Raw genomic sequence first — 18,564 nt, 5'->3', positions numbered from 1 at the left:
GTCCCAAAAATAAATAAACGTTGAAAAAAAAATTAAAAAAAAAATAATAAAACACACTCTGTGTAAAGTAGTCCATTTTATTTTTTTTATTTATTTTTTTTTAATTTTTTTTTTCAACGTTTATTTATTTTTGGGACAGAGAGAGACAGAGCATGAACAGGGGAGGGGCAGAGAGAGAGAGGGAGACACAGAATCGGAAACAGGCTCCAGGCTCTGAGCCATCAGCCCAGAGCCCGACGCGGGGCTCGAACTCACGGAGCGCAAGATCGTGACCTGGCTGAAGTCGGACGCTCAACCGACTGCGCCACCCAGGCGCCCCCAGAGTGTGTTTTATATGAACCTCATGGTAACCACAAACCAAAAATCTATAATAGATACTCAAAAAATAAGGAGAAAGGAATCCTAACATTAAAGAAAGTTATCAAATCACAAGGAAAGAGGACAAGAGAATGAAGGAACATATTGGAACTACAAAAACAACTAGAAAAATGTTAACAAAATGGCAATAAGTACACACCTATCAATAATTATTTTTTTTTAAGATTTTATTTCTAAGTAATCTCCACACCCATTGTGGGGCTTGAATACACAATCCCAAGATCAAGTGTTGCATGCTGTACTGACTGAGCCAGCCAAGCAACCCTCAATAACTACTTTAAGTAGGCAAAAATGTTCCAATCAAAAGACACAGAGTAACTGAATAGATGAAAAAAGTAAGACCCATCTATATATTTCCTGCAAGAGACTCACTTCAGACTTACAGATGCAGACTGAAAGTGAAAGATTGAAAAAAGGTATTTCATGCAAATGGAAACAAAATGAAACTGGGGTAATAATAGTTCTATCAGGAAATACAGACATTAAAACAAAGACTGTAAAAAGGAACAGTGAAGGGCATAACAATAACAAAGGGATCAACCCAACAAGAAGATTTAACAGTTGTAAATATCTATGTACCCAACATAGGAACACCTAATTATGTAAAGCAAATATTAACAGACATAAAGGGAAAAATTGACAGTAATACAATACTAGTAGGGGACTTTTAACACTCTGGTTACTTCAATGGAAAGATCATCCAGACTGAAAATCAATAAGGAAACAATGAGTTTGAATGACATATTCCATTAGATGGACTTAATAGATATATACAGAACATTTTATACAAAACAACAGAATACACATTTATTTCAAGTACATATGGAACATTCTCCAGGAAAGATGACAGGTTAGGCCACAAAACAAGTCTCAATAAACTTAAGAAGAATGAAATCATATCATGCATTTTTCCCACCACAATGGTATGAAACTAGAAATAGAAGGAAAAAAAGCTGGAAGAAAACCCCACAAACACATAGTGGTTAAACAACATATCACCAAACAACCAGTGGGTCAACAAAGAAATCAAAGAGCAAATAAAAAAAAAATAAATTAAAAAAAAAAAAACTAGAGACAAATGAAAATGGAAACTCTTGGGTTCAATATGTTTGAGAAGCAGCAAAAATAATTTTAAGAGTGCAGTCTATAGCAATATAGACCTACTTCAGGAACAAGAAAACTTATACACCCTTATACCTAAAGGAGCTGGAAAAAGAACAAAGCCCAAAGTTACGGAAGGAAGGAAATAATAAAGATTAGAGTGGAAATAAATGAAGTAGAGACTAAAAAAATAGTAGAAAAGATCAATGAAACTAAGGTGTGATTCTTTGGAAAGATAAACAAAATTGATAGACCTTTAGCCAGACTCATCGAGAGAGAGAGAGAGAGAGAGGACTCAAATACCCTCAGGATGAAAGAGAAGTTATAACACCACAGAAATACAAAGGATTATAAGGGACTACCATGAAAAATTATATGCTAAATAATTTGACAACCTAGAGGAAATGGATAAATTCCTAGAAATTTACAAACTTCCATGACCAAACCAGGAAAAAATAGGAAGTTTAAATAGACCGATTACTTCCACCAACATTGAATCAGTAATAAAAAAACTTCCAACAAACAAAAGTTCTAGACCAGATGGTTTCACAGGTGAATTCTACGAAAAATAAAGAATTAATATCTATCCTTCAAAGTATCCCAAAAGTCTAAGAGGAAAGAATTCTTCCACATTTATTCTCTAAGCCCAGCATTACCCTAATACCAAAACCAGACATAGATGCTACAAGAAAAAAAAAAAAAAAAAAGAAAGAAAATTACAGACCAACATCCCTGATGAACATAGATGAAAAAATCTGTAACAAAATATTAGCAAAATGAATTTAAAATATATTGAAAGCATCATTCAGCATAGTCAAATGGGATTTATTTCAGGGATGCAAGGATGGTTCAGTATCTGCAAATCAATCAACAGGCTATGCCACATTAGAAAAATGAAAGATAAAAATTATGTAACATCTCAATAGATGCAGAAAAAGCATTTGATAAAATTCAACATCTGTTCATATGAACTCTCAAGAAAATGAGTACAGAGGGTATGTACCTCAATATAATAAAGGCCATATACATCAAAACCACAGCTAACATCATACTCAATGATGAAAAGTTGAAAGCTTTTCCTTTAAGATGAAGAACAAGAAAAGATGCCCATCCACTCTCACCACTTTCCTAGCTATAGCAATCAGACAAGAAAAAAAAAAATCAAAGACATTCAAATTGATAAGTGGAAGTAAAACTGTCATTATTTACAGATGACCTGATACCATATATAGAAAACCCTAAAAACTCTACCAAAAAAAACTATTAGAACTGATAAGTGAATTCAATAAAGTTGGAGGATACAAAGTTAATATTCAGAAATCTTTTATGTTTCTAAATACTAATTATGAACTAGCAGAAAGAGAAATTAAGCAAACAATCCATTTACATCTGCATCCAAAAAAAAAAATACATAGGGATAAATTTAACCAAGGAGGTAAAAGACCTGTACTCTGAAGACACTGATGAAAGAAATTGAAGACAACAAATGTAAAGATATACCATGCTCATGGACTGGAGGAATTAATACTGTTAATATGGCCATACTACCCAAAGCAAACTACAGATTCAATGCAGTCCGGATCAAAATACCAATAGTATTTTCACAGAACTAGAACAAATAATCCTAAAATCTGTATGGAACCATAAAAGACAGCCAAAGCAATCTTGAGAAAGAAAAACGAAGCTGGAGATATCACAATGTCAGGTTTCAAACAATATTACAAAGCTATATTAGAATGGTACTGGTACAAAAACAGACACATGGATCAATGGAACAGAAGACAGAGCCCAAAAATAAACCCACTCTTATATAGTGAATTAATCTACAGCAAATGAGGCCAGAATATACAATGGGAAAAAGACAGTTTCTTCAATAAATTTTGTTAGGAAAACTAGATAGCTACATACCAGAGAATGAAACTGGATCACTTTCTTATACCATACACAAAAATAAACTCAAAATGGATTAAAGACCTAAATGTATAAAACTCCTAAATGAAAGCATAGGCAGAGGCATCTAGGTGGCTCAGTCAGTTAAGTGTCTGACTTCAGCTCAGGTCATAATCTCATGGTTTGTGGGTTTGAGCCCCACACCAGACTCTGTGCTGACAGCTCAGAGGCTGGAGCCTGTTTTGGATTCTGTGTCTCCCTCTCTTCTCTGCCCCTCTCCTGCTAGTGCATGCACATGGTCTCTCTCTCAAAAACAAACTTAAAAAAAAAAAAAGCATAGGCAGTAAACTCTTGGACATCAGCCTTAGCAATATTTTTCTAGATGTCTCTCCAGGCAAGGGAAACAAAAGTAAAATAACCAGTTGTAACAATATCAACCTAAAAAGCTTTTGCACAGCAAAAGAAACTATCAACGAATGAAAAGGGAACTTAATGAATGAGGGAAGATATTTGTAATGATATTGTAAATGATATATATCTATATCTATATATATCTATATCTATCATCAGGGAAATGCAAATCAAAACCACAATGAGATCTCACCTCATACTAGTCAGAATGGCTAGTATCAAAAAGACAAAAAATCGCATTGGCAAGGATGTGGAAAAAAGCAAACGCTTGTTCACTGTTGGTGAGAATGTAAATTGGTACAGCCACTGTGGAAAACAGTGTAGAGATTCCTCAAGAGATTAAAAATAAAATACCATGTGATTTAGTAATATCAGTTCTGAGTATTTACCCAAAGAAATTGCAAACACTAATTTGAAAAGATATGTGCACCCCTATGTTTACTGCAGCATTATCTACATTATTTACATTATTTACAATAGCAAAGATATGGATGCAACCCAAGTGTCCATAAAGAAGTTGTGATATTTATACACAATGGAATATTGCTCATCCATAAAAAAGAATGAAATCTTGCCATTTGTGGCAACGTGAATGGACCTAGAGTGATGCTAAATGAAATAAGAGAGAGGAACACAAATACTGTGTGATATCACTTATATGTAGAATCTAAAAAAACATAACAGACACGGAACTGGTTGTCAGAGGGGAGGGGATTGGAGGAGGAATGGACAAAAGACACAAAGCGCATTAAGAGGTACAGACTTTCAATTATAAAATAAGTCATGGGGATGAAAAGTACATCATAGGGAATGTAGTTAATATTCTAATTTTCTATGGTGACAGATGGTAACTAGGTGTATGGTGATCATTTCATAATATATACGAATGTCAAATCATTCTGTTGTAACCTGAAACTAATATTGTATGTCAACAGTACTTCAATTAAAAAAAATAAGTAAAAAAGGTGGTGATGTTCAAAGGTACAGAAACCTGAGCTCATTATCCAACCTCCTTGATTACTAATGGTGTGGCTCTAGGCAAGTCTTTGTTTCCTCCTCTGCAACTGTAAAATGAGATTAATAGTTCCTACTCTATGTCACATAATTATTTTAAAAATCAAGTAAAAGTAATGTACATAAAAATACTTTGTAAGGTGTAAAATCTGAAGTATTACCATTATTCTTATAGAGATCCTTTCATTCAAGGAACGTCAGTAGGGCTTTATTCCTCAACTCAAAATTACCAAGAGGAAAGAACCAGAATTATTTTCTTTTTAGTTTCCTGAGACTGGTGTATCTTCCATTGTAATTTTGTTAATGCCTTTGCCAAGTCACTCTTTGATTTCCATTATTTCTTTATATCAGTGTTCCTAGTCTTAAATTATTCCTGCAGCCTCTGCAGCAGGAAAAAAGCAAACTGAGTAGTACTTTGGTGTATTGGGTCTTGTCTTCTGTGCTAACAGGACCTGCTGTCGTCACTCTTTGAGACAGATCTGAGATTGGGGTGTTGTAGCTACTCCCAGAAAAGCCTGAATCTGTAATGCAATGCCACGTGTGTCTGCTTTACTTTGCTTGTTGCACATCTTAATCTCTGTAAAATTGTGACAACTTGCTGTTCTTATTTGAGATTTCCATTTAACCTTCTTCAAGTTCGTTGGCCTTTTTAGGTCTTGATTTTCTCATCTATAAAATTGGGATAAAAATTATACTTCACAGGATTGTAAAGATTAAAAGAATAATGTTGGGTACACATAAAGGCTCAATAAACGTTAACTATTATTATCATTACTAATTTGATAAAGCATTTATTATTCATACATGAGATGAGAGTACAGTTTTACTTGGAATTGAAAACATTGGGACCTTTGTAGAGTTTTCTTAGCAAATAAGTAGCAGAATTGAAATGCCTACTACAGGCATTTTGCCATCATGTCAGACCACGAGGCTGCAGTGTTTACCTTACCTAGAAATAAATATGCTAAGTATTTGTTATGTTTCAAGTTGGACTTTCCTTAAAGATAACTTAATGTCTTTAATAAACATACTTTATCTGCATTTTGCAAACAACAAACATTCTTACCTCTTACCTATTCCTTATATTGAAGAAAATATTTTAAATGTTGGTCACTTTTGAATCTGCTAACCTCACAACAGTAATTTTAAATATCAACTACAGGTGTAGCCTAAATTTAATAACCTGCCTATATACCATGTACTAGGATTTCATATAATTGAGTCTGCATGAGGAAATTATATATCAAGTATAGATAAACTGCATATGTATTTATGCAAATTTTTCTTGGAGCTTTTAATCCGCCTCTGGAAATTTAAATTTATATGAATTTCCTAAGCTTTTAAAGTATTTCATTTATGAGACATGCTCAAGTTTGTATTTTATCAACATTATTTTTTTTCATGTTAATAGTATAGAGATTCTTTCACTGGAATTTATTTTTTAAAGGTTTACTTGCACATTTCCTTATTTCTCAAAATATTATTTTAAATGGGCAACTACACTCTAATTTTTTTATGGTAAAGTATGTCTACTAAATGGAGAAGAGTTAGCGAATTTACTTATATGTTATCAGATTAAATCAGTTTTTCTGTTCTGACCAATGTTTTAAAATAATGTTCACTACCATGAAACCTATCTAAGACACTATCCAATCACTGTCTCTTTATAGTACAATTGATTCTATCACAATTTTTAAGTATTCCTGTCTATAGTTATTTTTATAAAATGAACTTGTTTTCATAAAGTGTATGGAAACTAAATCAAAAGCTTCAAAAACATCTATAGATGGATACTTGGGTTGCATCCATATCTTCACTATTGTAAATAATGCTGCAATAAACACAGGGTGCATGTATCTTTTCAAATTAGTATAAATACTAGTACCAGAATTATGGGATCATATGGTATTTCCATTTTTATTTATTTATTTTTTATTTTTTTTATTTTTTATTTATTTTTTATTTTTTAAAATTTATGTCCAAATTAGCATATAGAGAAACAATGATTTCAGGAGTAGATTCCTTATCCCCCCTCCCACAACCGCTCCAGTAACCCTGTTTGTTCTCCATATTTATGAGTCTCTTCTGTTGTGTCCCCCTCCGTGTTTTTATATTATTTTTGTTTCCCTTCCCTTATGTTCATCTGTTTCTGTCTCTTAAAGTCCTCATATGAGTGAAGTCATATGATTTTTGTCTTTCTCTGACTAATTTCACTTAGTATAATACTGAGTTCCATCCACATAGTTGCAAATGGCAGGATTTCATTCTTTTTGATTGCCGAGTAATACTCCATTGTGTATATATGTGTGTGTGTGTGTGTGTGTATATATACATATATATACACATATATATATGTGTGTGTGTGTGTGTGTGTATACACACACACACACACACACACACACACCACATTTTCTTTATCCATTTGTCCATTGATGGACATTTGGCCTCTTTCCATACTTTGGTTATTGTTGATAGTGCTGATATAAACATGGGGGTGCATGTGTCCCTTTGAAACAGCACACCTGTATCCCATGGATAAATGCCTAGTAGTGCAATTGCTGGATCGTAGGGTAGTTCTATTTTTAGTTTTTTGAGGAACCTCCATACTCTTTTCCAGAGTGGCTGCACCAGCTTGCATTCCCACCAACAATACAAAAGAGATCCTCTCTCCACATCCTCGCCAACATCTATTGTTGCCTGAGTTGTTCATGTGAGCCATTCTGACAGGTGTAAGGTGGTATCTCCTTGTGGTTTTCATTTGTATTTCCCTGATGATGAGTGATGTTGAGCATTTTTTCATGTGTCGGTTGGCCATCTGGATGTTTTCCTTGGAGAAGTGTCTGTTCATGTCTTTTGCCCATTTCTTCACTGGATTATTTGTTTTTTGGGTGTTGAGTTTGGTAAGTTCTTTATAGATTCTGGATACTAACCCTTTATCTGAAATGTCATTTGCAAATAGCTTCTCCCATTCTGTCGGTTGCCTTTTAGTTTTGCTGATTGTTTTCTTCGCTTTTAATAAAAAGCAGAAGCTTTTTATTTTGATGAGGTCCCAGTAGTTCATTTTTGCTTTTGTTTCCCTTGCCTCCGGAGACGTATTGAGTAAGAAGTTGCTGCAGCCAAGATCAAAGAGGTTTTTGCCTGCTTTCTCCTCAAGGATTTTGATGGCTTCCTGTCTTACATTGAGGTCTTTCATCTACTTTGAGTTTATTTTTGTGTAGGTGTAAGAAAGTTGTCCAGGTTCATTCTTTTGCATGTTGCTGTCCAGTTTTCCCAGCACCACTGTCTTTATTCCATTGGATATTCTTTCCTGCTTTGTAAAAGATTAGTTGGCCATACATTTGTGGGTCCATTTCTAGGTTCTCTATTCTGTTCCATTGATCTGAGTGTCTGTTCTTGTGCCATCCATTTAAATTTTTTGAGATGTTTTCCAATGTTTTCCACATTGGCTGAACCAGTTTACATTCCCACCAATACTCCACAAGGGTTCTTTTTTTTCCACATGCTCACCAACATGGTTGGACTTACAGGGTATTGCACTAAGGGAAATAAGTCAGAGAAAGACAAATACCATATGAGTCCACTTCTATGTGGAATCTGAAGAACAAAACTAATGAACAAGGAAAAAGCCTAGACGTATAACTACAGAGAACAAACTGATGGTTGCCTGAGAGGAAGGGTAAAGGGGGGATGGGAAAAAACAGGTGAAGGTAAGTGGGAGATACAGGCTTCCAGCTATGGAATGAATAAGTCATGGGGATGGAAAGGTATAGCATAGGGAATATAGTCAATGCTATTTTAATGGAATTACGTGGTGAGAGATGGTAACTATACTTATGGTGAGTGTAGCATAACATAAACATTTATTGAATCAATGTTACACACCTGAACGTAATGTAACTGTGTGTGTCAACTACACTGAAATTTAAGAAAAAAAAAGTTTCAAAAACGAAATGCTTTAAAATGTAAAGGAATACTTGTCTAAACAATAAATGTGTTTGTTCCAAAAAAAATTTTTCTGTAATGATTCATAAGAAATAGTTGCAGGGGAACTTCTTGGGAAAATGACAAGAAGAAGATCCTAAATTTACCTCATCCCATGGATACAACTAGATAACACCCACATCAATGTAAAAACCCGGAAAATGACTCAAAAACTGTCAGAATAGACTCTTCACAGCTAATTGTAGACAAGGGGCGGCAAAGAAGGTATAAAGGGCAGAGACATGGTGGGGAGCTAAAGAGACCCACAAGACTATCCTCAGGAGAGAGAGACCCTGCAGGCTCACAGAGGAAAGAGAAACAGACCGTCACACAAAACACTACGGTCATGGGAAACCCACATGGGGAAGACAAACCCCCACATTTTGGCTTTGAAAACCAGAGAAGCCTAATTTTATAAGTTCTTACAACCAGCAGGGCTTAACACTTAGAATGTTAAAATTTAGTGGGTTCTCTGGGAGAACTTGGAGGGTGGAGTCCCCACCCTTAAAGAGCATAATAAACAGCCAAACAGAGATACAGAATATAAAAAGCAGTTTGAAAAACACTTGGGGTATATCAGAAGGAGATTTATTTACTAATCTCAGTGTGTGCTGGGGGTGGCAGGGATCTCTAGGAGACTTCTCTAGGAAGCAAAAGGAGCTGGCAGGCACCACTTCCCTCCCCTGCCCGCCCCCCAGCCTAGATACATGACACCTGGGGGAACAGCTCAGTGCCAACACTCTCCACCTAACTTACTAATCCTCCTTTGCATTCTCCAGTGGACATGCCCCTCCAATATGCCTTTGGCTGGAGCCTATCCAAAGTGGTGCCACAAGCATGGCAGTGTACCAGCAGCTGTGACAGGGACCAGCACCACTTCAAAGTGGTCCAGCTGGTCTTGGAGAGAGAAGAAGATAACCACAAACACCAGTCCAAATGCAGCCCCAGCAGTGGGCTGGGGGAAACCAGTTGGTCAGACTGCAGGCCCCACCCACCAACAGAAGCTCCTCAGGGGACAACACAGGGAAAGTGCCCTGTGCTACTGCATCTCTGGCAAATACCTGTTCTGGCTCAGCTGAAGCCCAAGGTGGCCCCAGACTGGCCCACTAACAACACAGGGATTGCCCTGTCCACAGCAGGCAGAGTCATTGCAGACAACTGCACTGAAGCAAAAGTGGCTCAACTACAATAGTCAGGCACAACAACAACATTCATGAAGCACCAGGTTCTGGTGAACAGGGGACCCTGGAATCCAGGGCACTACAGTACCTCTTCTTCACAAGGCCACTATTTTCAAAAGCAGGAGACATACCTGACTTTCCTAACACAATGAAACAGAGTTCAAAAAAATGAGACAGAAGAATATGTCCCAAATGAAAGAACAGAACAAAAATCACAGCAAGAGAGCTAAACAAAGTGGAAATAAGTCATATGCCTCACAGAGAATTTAAAGTAATGGTCATAAAGATACTTGCTAGACTTGAGAAAAGAGTGGAGGACCTCAGTGAGACCTTTAACAAAGATCTACAAAACAAAAAAGAATCAATCAGATTAACTCAATAGCAAAGTAAAAATACACTAGATGGAATAAACACAAGACTAGAAGAAGCAGAAGAATGGATTGGCAACTTGCAGGAAAGCAATTAAGCTGAAAGAAAAAATAATGAAAAATGAAAATAGACATAAGGAACTCAGTGACACCATCAAGTGTAATAACATTTGCATTATAGGGATCTCAGAAAGAGAAGAGAGAGAAAAGCAGGCAGAAAAATCTATGTGAAGAAATAACAGCTGAAAACTTCCCAAACCTGGGAAAAGAAACAAATCTAGATCCAGGAGGCACAGAGAGCCCCCAACAAAATCAACCTAAGGAGGTCTGCACCAAGACACGTAATTAAAATGGCAAAAAGTACTGGTTGAGAATTTTAAAAGCAGCAAGAGAAAAGAAAACAGTTACAAGGGAAATCCCATAAGGCTGTCAGATTTTTCAGCAGGAATTTTGCAGGCTGCAAGAGAGTGGCATGATATATTCAAAGTGCTGAAAGGAAAATATCTGGTGCCAAGAATATCTAGTGAAGCTGTCATTTAGAGTAGAATGAGAGGGGGTGCCTGGGTGGCTCAGTCAGTTAAGCACCGACTTCAGCTTGGGTCATGATCTCACAGTTTGTGGGTTCGAGTCCCACCTCGGGCTCTGTGCTGAGAGCTCAGAGCCTAGAGCCTACTTCAGATTCTGTCTCCCTCTCTCTCTGCCCCTCCTCCACTCACCGTCTCTTTCTGTCTCTCAAAAAATGAACAAAAATGTTAAAACGTATTTTTAGAATAGAAGGAGAGTTTCCCAGACAAACAAAAGTTAAAAGAATTTGTGACCATTAAAATAGCCCTATGAAATATATTAAACAGGACTCTTTGGGTGGAAAGGAAAGCCCATGAGCAGGAGTAAGAAAAGTAGGAAGCACAAAAGCAGTAAAATTAAGTTTATATGTAAAAATCAGGAGATTCACAAAATAAAAGGATGTGAAGTATGACATCATATACTTAAAACATGGGTGGGGAAGAGTAAAGGATGGGTTCAAACTAAATATAGACTTAATGGTAACAACAAGTCAAACACTAGTAACAGATATGCAAAAAAAGAGAGACAGAGACAGAGAGAGAAGGGAATCCAAGTATATCACTAAAGAAACCCAGTAAATCATGAGAGAATAAAGCAAGAGAATAAAGGAACAAAGAACTACTAAAACAACCATAAAACAAGTATCAAATGACAATAAATGCAACCTATGAATAATTACCTTGAATGTAAATGGACTAAATGCTACATTCAAAAAGACAGAGTGAGGGAATGGATTAAAAAAAGCAAGACCCATCTATATGCTACCTATAAGAGACTCATTTCAAACCTAAAGACACATGGAGATTGAAAGTGAACTGACAGAAAAGCATTTATCATGCAAATGAAAGTGAAAAGAAAGCGAGGGTAGCAATAGGCATATAATACAAAATAGACTTTAAAACAGATTATAACAACAGACCAAAAAAAGGACACTATATATTCATAAAAAAAAATCCAAGAAGATATAAACAATGATAAATATTTATACATCAACATGGGAGCACCCAAATACATAAAGCAGCTAGTAACAAACATAAAGGAAGTAATTGAGAGTAATACAATAATAGTAGGGAACTTTAACACCTCACTTACATCAATGGATAGATCACCCAAACAGAAAATCAACAAGGAAACATTGGCTTTGGATGACACATTGGACCAGATGGATCTAACAGATATTCAGAACATTCTATCCTAAAACAGCAGAATTCACATTCTCTTCAAGTGCACATGAAACATTCTCCAGAATAGAGCACATATTAGGCCACACAAGTCTCAATAAATTAAAAGAGACTGAAGTCATAATACTATGTGTCTATTCTGACCACAACTCTATGAAACTAGAAGTCAGTTACAAGAAAAAATATGGAAGAAGACAACTACCTGGAGGTTAAGTAACATGCTATTAAACAATGAATGGGCCAACCAAGAAATCAAAAAGGAAATAAATACAGAGAGAATGGAAATAAATATAGACAGACAACGAAAATGAAAACATAATGGTCCAGAATCTTTGGGATGCAGCAAAAGTTGTTCTAAAAGGGAAGTTTAGAGCAATACAGGCCCACCTCAAGAAGCAAGAAAAATCTCAAACTAATCTTTCACCTAAAGAAACTAGAAAAAGAACAAACAAAACCCAAAACCAGTAGAAGGGAGGAAATAATAAAGATCAGAGCCCATATAAAGTACAGAAAAGCTAAAAAAAAAAAAAAAAAAAAAAAATCAGTGAAACCAGGAGCTAGTTCTTTGAAAAGATCAACAAAATTGATAAACCTTTAGCCAGATCATGGGAGGAAAAAAAAAGTGAGAGGACTCAAACACATAAAATCAGAAATGATAGAGGCAAAATAACAATCGACACCACAGAAATACAAAGGATTATAAGAGAATATTATGAAAAATCATATGCTATCAAATTGGACAACTTAGAAGAAATAGACAAATTCCTACACACCTAGAACCTCCCAGAACTGAATCAGGGAGAAACAGGAAAATTGAACAGACTGATTATCAGCAATGAAAATGAGTCAATAATCAAAGACTCCCAACAAACAAAAATCCAGGACCAGACGGCTACACAGGTGAATTCTACCATTTAAGGAGGTTAATACCTTGTTCTCAAAATATTCCAAAAAATAGAAGAGTAAGGAAAGCTTTCAAATTCATTCTAGGAGGCCAGCATTACCACGATATCAAAATCAGATAAAGACCCTACAAAAAGGAACTATAGGCCAAAGCTCTGATGAACATAGATACAAAAATCCTCAACAAAATATTAGCAAACAGAATTCAAAAATACATTAAGAAAATTATTCACCGTGATCAAGTGGGATTTATTCCTGGGATGCAAGGATGATTCAATATCCACAAATTATCATCATTGTGATCCATCACATCAACAAGACCAAGGATAAAAACCATATGATCACTTCAGTAGATGCAAAAAAAAAAAAAAAAAGCATTTCACAAATCATAACATGCATTCATGATAAAAAGTCTCAACAAAGTAAGTCTACAGGGAACATACCTCAACATAATAAAGTCTGTATATGAAAAACCTACAGTTAACATCATTGAACTCAGTGAAAAACTGAGAGCTTTTCCTCTAAGAGTAGGAAAAAGAAAGGATGTCCACTGTCACCTCTTTTATTCAGCATGGTACTAGAAGTCCTAACCACAGCAATGAGACAAAAAGAAATAAAAGGCATCCATATTGCTAAGGAAGAAGTAAATCTGTCACTATTTGTAGATGACATGATCCTATATGTAGAAAACCCTAAAGACTCCGTTAAAAAACTGATCAATGAATTCCATAAGGTTGCAAGATACAAAGTCAATATATTGAAATCCATTGCATTTCTGTACAGTAACAATGAAGTAGTAGAAAGAGATAGTAAGAAAACAATCCCGTTTAAAATTTCACCAAAAATAATAAAATACCTAGAAGTAAACTTAACCAAGGAGGTAAAAGAACTATACTATGAAAACCATAAAACATTGATGAAACAAAGACAACATAAACAAATGGAAAGATGTGCCATGCTTGTGAGTTAGAAGAATTAGTATTGTTAAAATGTCCATACTACCCAAAGCAATCTTCAGATTTTAATGTAATCCCAAACCAAATAGCAATATCATTTTTCACAGAACTAGAACAGCCCTAAAATGTGTATGGAACCAGAAAAAAAGACCCTGAAATAGCTAAAGCAATCTCGTGAAAGAATAAAATTGGAGGTATCACAATCCCAGATTTCAAGATGTACTACAAAGCTGTGGTAACCACAACAGTATGGTACTGGCATAAAAATAGACACACAGATCAATGAAACAATAGATAGCCCAAAAATAAACCTGCAATCATGTGGTCAATTAATCTTTGACAAAGGAGGTGAGAATATGTAATGAGAAAAAGATAGTCTCTTCAACAATGGTGTTGGGAAACTGGACAGCTACATGCAAAAGAATGAAACTGGACTACTTTCTCACACCACACACAAAAATAAACTCGAAATGGATTAGGACTTAAATGTGATGCCTGAAACTATAAAAATTCTAGAAGAGAGCAAAGGGAATAACCTCTTTGACATTACCCATAGCAACATTTTTCTAATAATGTCTCCTAGGGCAAGGGAAACAAAAGCAAAAATAAACTATTGGGACCCACCAAAATAAAAAGCTTCTGCATAGCATAGAAAACAATCAACAAAACTAAAAGACAGTCTACTGAATGGGAGAAGACATTCACAAATGACATGTCTGAGAAAGGGTTAATATCCAAAAAATATAAAGAACTTAATGCAACTCAGCACCAAAAAACCAAATAATGCAATTAAAATATGGGCAGAAGACATGAACAGATAGTTCTCCAAAGAAGACATCCAGATGGTCAACAAACCCATGAAAAGATGCTCAACATCACTAATCATCAGAGAAATGCAAATCAAAACCATAATGAAATATCACCTCACACCTGTCAGGATGGCTAAAATAAAAAACACAAGAAACAACAAGTATTGATGAGGATGCAGAGAATAAGGAACCCTCATGCATTGTTGGGGGATTACAAACTGGAGCATCCCCTTTGGAAAACAGCATGGAGGGTCTCCAAAAAATTTTTAAAAAATAGAAGACCGTATGATTCAGTAATTCCGCTATAGGGTATTTACCCATGAAATATGAAAATGCTAATTCAAAAAGATATATGCAGCATTTATGTTTATTGCAGCATTATTTACAACAGCCAAACTATGGAAGCAAACTGTTTATTGATAGATAAATGGATAATTGAGGATGTGGTATATATATATACACAATGGAATATTACTCAGCCATAAAGAAATGTCTTGCCATTTGCAACAGCATGGATGGACCTAGAAGTTATAATGCTAAATGAAATAAGTCAGAGAAAAACAAATACCATATGGCTTCACTCATATGGAATTAAAAAAACGAAACAAATTGAAGAAAAAAAAAGAGACAAACCAAAAAACAGACTCTTAATTACAGAGAACAAACTGATGATTACCAGAGGGAAGGTGGGTGGAGGGATGGGTGAACTAGGTAAAGGGATTAAGAGTACACTTAGCAAGATGAGCAGAGAGTAATGTGTAGAATTGATGAATCACTATATTGTATACCTGAAACTAATAAAACACTATGTTATTTATACTGGAATTTAAAAAAATTTTCAGTTTTTTGGGATAAAGTTGGGTAAGGTGGGTAACAGGAGGCTTTTTCATTTTAACTTGTATCTGTATGTAATCTCATTACCACATTGCTATTTTTTTTTTTTTTTAACCTCAACAAGGGTTAACTAGCAGGGAGATTCTGGACCTTATTTTTTTCTATTAATACTATTATTTAGAATAGAATAGTTTGCAAATATAATATAAAAAATGAAAATGGCTAGTAATGACAGATGTATCAAGTTTCTTAGACAATGACAAAATCTAGTTTTGTTTAGATAAGTAAAAACTGATAAAGCCTTTACTCTTACACATATATTTTTCAAAATAAAATATTTTATAGTGTGTCTGTATGATGATGTTATTATTAACCTTTGGTTGTATCTTCCTTCCAGCAATTTTACCTGCTCAGGAATGGAAACCTCCTCTTCCTGCTTATGATTTTCTAAGTATGATGGATGCCGCAGCATCTCAACATCCCACAAGGAAAGAGCCTGAGTGTACAAAAGAAACTAACATGCAAAAGAATGATAAAAAACAACATGAAGAAAAATCAACAATCAGAAAAGAACCAGTTGAAACACTGAGAATAAAGCATTGGAATAGAAGTAATTGGTTTAAAGAAGGAGACAAATCATTTAGGCATGACAATAAAGAATTGTGATGCTCAAAAGATTTATGAGCTGGTTTCATAGGGCTGTGGAGAGCTTTACAAAGTCTTTGTAGCTTATTTGGTAGACTGAAGAATTTATTATAAATTAATACTAAATCACTTCCAGTCTCTAGGCCATTGTTGTCCAATGGAAATATAATGTGAGCCATATATGTAACTTAGAATTTTATAGTAGCACCTTTAAAAAAAGTAAAAGCAGATGAAATTAATTTTAATATTTCACCAAGTATACCCAAACTAGCTCAGTTAACATAAAAATTACGATATTTTTACATTCTTTTTTTCTGTCAAGTCTTCAAAATCCAGTGCGTATTTCACCCTCACTATGCATCTCCCTTCTGATGTGGCTAGTGACTGACTACTGTATTGGAAGTTCAGCTCTAGACAAAAACCGGTATAATTAATTTAACTTGGGTCTAGCCATGATATATTTTGAATTAGAATAAAAATTTAACTCTAGGTTAATCATAGTTGACTTCAGAGTGTTATCATACAGCTGGAAGTTGTATTTGCTTTGTTGTAGACATGATGTTAAAACCAGTGTTTTTAAACCAAGGAGTTTTGCCCCGAGGGGACATTTTGCAATGTCAGGAGACATTTTTGCTTGTGACTAAGGGTATTACTAGCATCTAGGGGTGGGTAGAGGCCACGGATGCTGCTAGATACCCTATCATGCATTGGACAGCCCCTCACAACAAAGAATTATCCTGCCCAAATATCAGTAGCGCCAAGGTTGAGTAATCTTGTTTGAAACTAACCTGTGGTAGAATGTTCTTATTCTGCTTAGTTATATTTGAAAAAAATCTTGGATATTAAAGATAAATACATATTAGGTGGTCTTATCCCAATTATATCTGAACACAACCATATCTTTTATTATAAATTCTTTTTTATATTTTTGAACAGTAATGAGATAACACTAAAAAGGACTCAGGATCAGATGTATACACACACACACACACACACACACACAATTATGTACATTATAGTTATGTATGATAATCTATATAACGTATGTTTATAATATATAAAAATGTATATAAGGGGCGCCTGGGTGGCGCAGTCGGTTAAGCGTCCGACTTCAGCCAGGTCACGATCTCGCGGTCCGGGAGTTCGAGCCCCGCGTCGGGCTCTGGGCTGATGGCTCAGAGCCTGGAGCCTGTTTCCGATTCTGTGTCTCCCTCTCTCTCTGCCCCTCCCCTGTTCATGCTCTGTCTCGCTCTGTCCCAAAAATAAATTAAAAATGTTGAAAAAAAAATTAAAAAAAAAAAAATAAAAATGTATATAAGAGAATCTTAAAATCTCTTAATTCTACAAGTTATATTGCTAAGTTGAAGAGAATTTAAACATTCTGCTATCCTCTTCACAAAAAGGCTCCCCGATCTAAGCCATGTGTGAAATGTACCTTTGTAAGCTTTGGAAAAATCAATTGGTCTCCCTCATCTATATAATGGAGAGGAGAAGCCATAGAGCCTCATCTATATAATGAGAGGGAAAGATTAGCCAAAAAATTAATTTTTCATTCCAAAAGCACTTACTTGTCAGGGTTATCTGTTTGTAGCAGTTTGTCTCATTTTTGCTTGGTGCATATTTTTGAGACATTTGTTGAGAACATCGTACTTTGCGCTCCACTATATTTCTCCCTTTTAATACATCCTTGGGGTATCTGGTTCTTGAAATTTTCTGCACATACAGTTTGCCTAGTACAATTGGGTTCATAAATAGAATCTTAAAAAGCAAAAATAGCTATATTTCATTGTAACATAGATCATTTGCTACTGTTAGCACCCCCTTCTTGATATTTTTCCTGTAGCATGTAATGGATATTATATCAGTTCATTCTCATTTGTTTTGATTTCTAACATGGGAGATATGAGAATGAACTCTAATTATAGTTGTAGCAATAAAATAACACTAGCCTAACCATTAGAAAATGCTAATTAACTATAAGCACACAGAAACATAAAATAAATTATTGTACCATACCCAATTTGACAGTTGTTGAGATGTTCTTTTAATAATTTCAAATAAAGTATCTAGATTTCAGGCTACCTATGTTCAAAAGCTTCCTTTGACCTCCGTCATGCCCTCTGTTGGACCTGTATCAATGGATACTGTATTATCAATTGACCTGTATTACCCTGTATCAATTGGGTTTCTTTGGTTGCAGGTAACAGAAACTTAAGCAAAATGGGAATATTGGGTAATTCAGAGAGTTAGAGGAAAAATTAAGCCACATTTTAAGAAGATGGGAACCAAGGCTGTTCTAGGATCAATGTATGAGAAACTAACAGCTCAGTGATGAATCAGTTCCAACT

The 18,564-nt window shown here is 35.2% G+C and overlaps 1 protein-coding gene across 1 annotated transcript in view; it reads left to right on the top strand.

Moving 5' to 3' along the window:
• Window positions 1-17,078, top strand: part of TXNDC16 (thioredoxin domain containing 16) — a 125,873-nt gene extending 108,795 nt beyond the window's left edge. The window contains exon 20 of the mRNA XM_040478423.1: window positions 15,969-17,078. Within this exon, the coding sequence (XP_040334357.1) occupies window positions 15,969-16,237 (269 nt within the window). The 3' untranslated portion in view covers window positions 16,238-17,078. The remainder of the gene's footprint in view (window positions 1-15,968) is intronic.
• The last annotated feature ends 1,486 nt before the right edge of the window (window positions 17,079-18,564 follow it).

This window comes from Herpailurus yagouaroundi, unplaced genomic scaffold (genome assembly GCF_014898765.1).
Source record: "Herpailurus yagouaroundi ecotype Mexico unplaced genomic scaffold, PumYag 141, whole genome shotgun sequence".
In the NCBI taxonomy this organism is placed as follows: domain Eukaryota; kingdom Metazoa; phylum Chordata; class Mammalia; order Carnivora; family Felidae; genus Herpailurus; species Herpailurus yagouaroundi.
This window is presented reverse-complemented; position numbering and strand designations above follow the sequence as displayed.